Genomic DNA, 4,208 nt, shown 5'->3' with positions numbered 1-4,208 from the left:
AAAGATTGTAGATCAATGGAGACATTGAAAAGACGATTTAAAAAAATAGGTCACCGATTTAACAAGATATAATTAACGAGTAATACTCACGTAAAAGGGAGGGGGAACCAATAAGGTATACTAAAGAAAAAAACAGGATTCTGGCAATTAGCATGGGTCTCCACTACGCATTAGTGGAGTAATTTGCAGTAACTGAAAAGGGTGCAAAAACTAATGCAGCTAATTGGGATGATCGATGGTTGTGTTCTCACTGTTCCTCAAAGAACACTTCAATCCTACAGATAAATAGTTCGGATTCACCTGTTCTACCTTCCCCTCGTGCCCCCCGTTCTCCTAATTCAAGAGCTAGGATGTTTACTATCCTCAAAGAACTCAATAATAAGAGCTAAGCTAACAATATCGATGTTGAAAAAGAGTGTTATCTTTCTCCGGACCAACGCTCCTCTTGCTCCCTTCTGGCTCCTACAATTAGCCAAAAAACAACTGCTCGCTTTACTAACCCTTTTACTTTTCCCAAGTTCCTTGTTACGAACGCTGAAAGCCTGAATTTTGACAAATTAACCGAACTTGAGACCCTCTCCCAATTACACAAAATTGATGTAATTGCTGTAACAGAGGTCCAGGCTCAGAACCCTCGCCTTTTAAAAATCAATAACTACTCCCAATTCATAAAACCTCGTCCTCATGACCACCCCCTATGTAAAAAGGAAGGCGGAATATTATTATTTGTAGGTAACTATCTCTTCCCTAAAGTAATTCATACTCCCAACCTTTCAGATTACGATGAAATCATTTGGGCAAGTGACAGACCCAAAGTTTTGCCTCCCCTTTTAATTTGATTGTTTTTTGCTGCTTTTATTATTCTCCAAATCAAAACGCTGCACAAAGACAGCAGTTTTTTCAGCAACTACATAGTAGTGCTGACTTTGTCCTCTGCAAATTCTCAAACGCCGGTATTTTCCCAGTAGGTGATGCCATTGACCTAAGGTTAAATGCCCTCCGTAGTTCCCTCAATTTAAAACGAATAGTAAAAATACCAACAACCAAAGGAAATATTACTATTCATCTGATTTGCACGAATATGCACACTTTCTATAGCTCACCTCTTCCTTTGCCCCCTTTAGAAGAAAGCTACGATTTTGTTTATTAATGATGCCTCTTTCCAACTTTAATCATACGTTTTCTTTTACCCGATTTTCTTATCGTCCCATTTCCAATGACGGTCTTCTCGAGTTTGGATCTTGGATTACTAATGAAACCTGGTCAGCTCTTAAAGGGATGAATAATAACATTAATATTAAAGTGTCTTACTTCCAAAATGTGATTGAAACTAAATACTTAGAATCCTTAGCTGAGAAAAAGTATCATCATGTTCTAATGACAAACCTTACATTACTAGTCAGTTAAAAAAGCTAATGAGGCTTCAAATTAATCTTTTTCAGAATGGTAAAACATTTGAAGCCAACTCACTACTTGACTTGACTTACTTGACTTTGACTTAAGTCTCCTGCCGGGCACTGCTCGGCGTAGAGAGTGACGTCTGCCTCCTCCACCCACTTCGGTCCATGGCGAGTATTTGCTCTTCGCCCTGTCTGATGTTTGCCATCGCTAAGAACTCGGACAGGCTGTCGGACCAACGTTTCTTCGGTCGGCCTCGAGGTCGCTTCCAACCAACTTTGATTGGGTCGAAGTCATAGGTCATCTTTGCGGGTAGATGTGGTGGCATTCGAAGCAGATGCCCGAACCATCGTAAGGTTCGTTCGGCTGCTTGAGACGAAAACCAAGACTGCTTTGTGAGCTGCAGAAGCTTTCCATTGCTGACGAAGTCAGACCATCGTAGGCCCTCAATCCTCCTCAGGCTCTTTGCATGAAATACGTCTATTTTCTTGAGGGTTGCAGCTGATGCTTGCCATGTCTCAGCTCCGTAAAGCATCACAGAACCGACTAGAGCGTTGAAGATCCGCAGTTTCGTTGTGCGACTGATATTTGGTTTTCGCCAGAGGTGACGGTTCAGTCTACCCATGACAGAAGACGCTTTAGATAATCTTGCCTGCAGCTCGGGGAGAAGTGAGCCATTTGAAGAAATTACGGAGCCCAGGTAGGCGAAGTCTTTGACAACCTCGATGCTAGTGGTGCTGTCCAGGCTAACTGGGGAGTTAACAGCAGGAGAAGACGAGTCTATGGCCATAATTTTAGTTTTGTTCCAGTTTATATGCAGTCCTTCTTTGGCAGCCTCTTCTCGCAGAATTCGGAGCGCTTCCAGCAGCTGCTCCATGGAGTCCGCCAGAATGGTCAAGTCATCGGCAAAATCGACATCTGTGATGGTATGATCTCCGAATTTGAGCCCAAAGCTGAGACGTGAAGTGGTTTTTGTCATAACGTAATCTATGATGACATTGAAGAGCTCTGGGGCCACTGCACATCCTTGGCGCACCCCTGTCGTGATTTGAAAGAACGGGCTGCGCCGACCATTTACTTGTACACAGCTCTCCGTCCCATGGTGCAGCGCCTTGAGAAGTCTGCAATATTTCTCGGGTAGGCCAGTCAACTCTAGGATCCGCCAAAGAGCTTTTCGATCGACTGAGTCAAATGCAGCATGGAAGTCAACGAAGGCAATAAATGCTTTCTGTCGGAACTCTATGGTCTTCTCTACTATTTGTCGAATCGTGAAAATCTGCTCGATGGTTGAACGATCCGACATAAAACCAGCTTGCTCCGGTCGCCGGATTTTTCGAATGATGCTCCGACATCGATCCAGCAGGACCATTGAAAACAGTTTGCCAGGGACTGACAGTAGGGTTATTTCCCGGCAGTTGGAGCAGTCGCTTCTCGAGCCTTTTCTCTTCTATAAGGGGATGATGACACCCTTCCGCCAATCCTCAGGAATTATCTCTGTTTGCCAGATTGTAGAGAACAGGGTGTGTAGAAACAGGAGCATTGCAGGACCTCCATATTTTAGTAGCTCTGAGTTTAAGCCACAGATACCCGCAGCTTTATTATTCTTGAGTCTTTTTACTGCATGTCCAATTTCTGAGGGGCTGAAAGGCTTATCTGGAGGAACATCTGTTCCAGGTCTTTGACTGCAAGGTTGGCTGGAACTATCATTAGGAGGCGCAGACGGACCAGTATTGTTGAGGAGCGAACAGAAGTGGTCCTTCCACCGCTCAAGACAAGAACCTTCGTCAGAGAGAAGTGCACCATCCCTTGACAGGACGGGACCCAAGGTGGGAGTTTTATTATCAGTGAGGTCTCGGAGATGCTTGAATAGGCTGCCCATGTCTTTCTTTTTTGCAGCTAGCTCAATTTCATCGGCTTTCCTTGCAACAAACTGGGTTCTATCCCAGTGAATGAGTCTGTTCCGCACTCCATTGAGCCTCCGATATGTGGTCATATCCCCAAGAAGTCTTGCCTTCCGTCTTTGCTCTATGACTTGCAGTGTTTCATTAGTTAGCCACGATTTCTTTGGATAACTCCTCTTGCCAAGCACTAGTTGTGCTGCTTCACTGGTCTGCAATTTAAAATGCTTCCAGAGATTTTCGCTGCTATTAAGTGAGCCAAGGGCCTCGAAGCGATTCGATACCTCGATACTGTACTTCTGGCGAGTATCTGGTTCCTTTAGTTTCCCAATATCTGCAGCAAAGGGTTTTCTTTTCGATCGTTGTGCATGGAGGTGAAGCCGAAGATCGGCGCACACAAGCCTATGGTCTGCGTTTCCAAGCTCTGCTGATCTGTAAGTTCTGCAGTTCTTCACCAATGATCTCCAGCGTTTGGAAATAATGACGTAGTCAATCATCTTCTTTGTACGACCGTCATTATTATACCACGTGTACTGATGAATAGTTTTGCGTTGGAAGTAGGTGTTTGTAATGTAGAGGTCGTGAGATCGGCACAGTTCAAGTAAGCGAAGCCCATTGTCGTTAAGTGGGTCGGGGGATACAGGACCAACTGTGCCATGCCATAAACCCATATCATTGCGCACTGTCGCATTAAAGTCGCCAAGGAAAACAGTTATATCATGGGGGGAACTGTTGCAAGGCATCTGGACAAAGCAGAGTAGAAATCCTCCTTAGTTGCATCATCAGAATCGTTGGTCGGGGCATAGCATATGATGACAGTCATCTTGCCATGTTTGTGTCCAAAGCGGGCCTTCATTAATTTGTCCGATACAGCTTCGTGTAAAAGTAAGGCCTTTCTTTTAAGGCTATTTA

At 44.4% G+C, this 4,208-nt stretch overlaps 1 protein-coding gene across 1 annotated transcript; it reads right to left on the bottom strand.

Moving 5' to 3' along the window:
- Positions 1-3,177: 3,177 nt before the first annotated feature.
- LOC136041692 (uncharacterized) lies at positions 3,178-3,967 on the bottom strand (the record flags this gene model as incomplete). Its single annotated transcript, XM_065726416.1, has 1 exon — positions 3,178-3,967. A coding segment is annotated over exon 1 (790 nt), but the record flags the coding sequence as incomplete, so codon positions are not given.
- Between the last annotated feature and the right edge of the window lie 241 nt (positions 3,968-4,208).

Source organism: Artemia franciscana, unplaced genomic scaffold (assembly GCF_032884065.1).
Source record: "Artemia franciscana unplaced genomic scaffold, ASM3288406v1 PGA_scaffold_325, whole genome shotgun sequence".
NCBI lineage: Eukaryota > Metazoa > Arthropoda > Branchiopoda > Anostraca > Artemiidae > Artemia > Artemia franciscana.
Note: the sequence above shows the minus strand (reverse complement) of the source record. Positions and strands in the feature narration are given on the sequence as shown.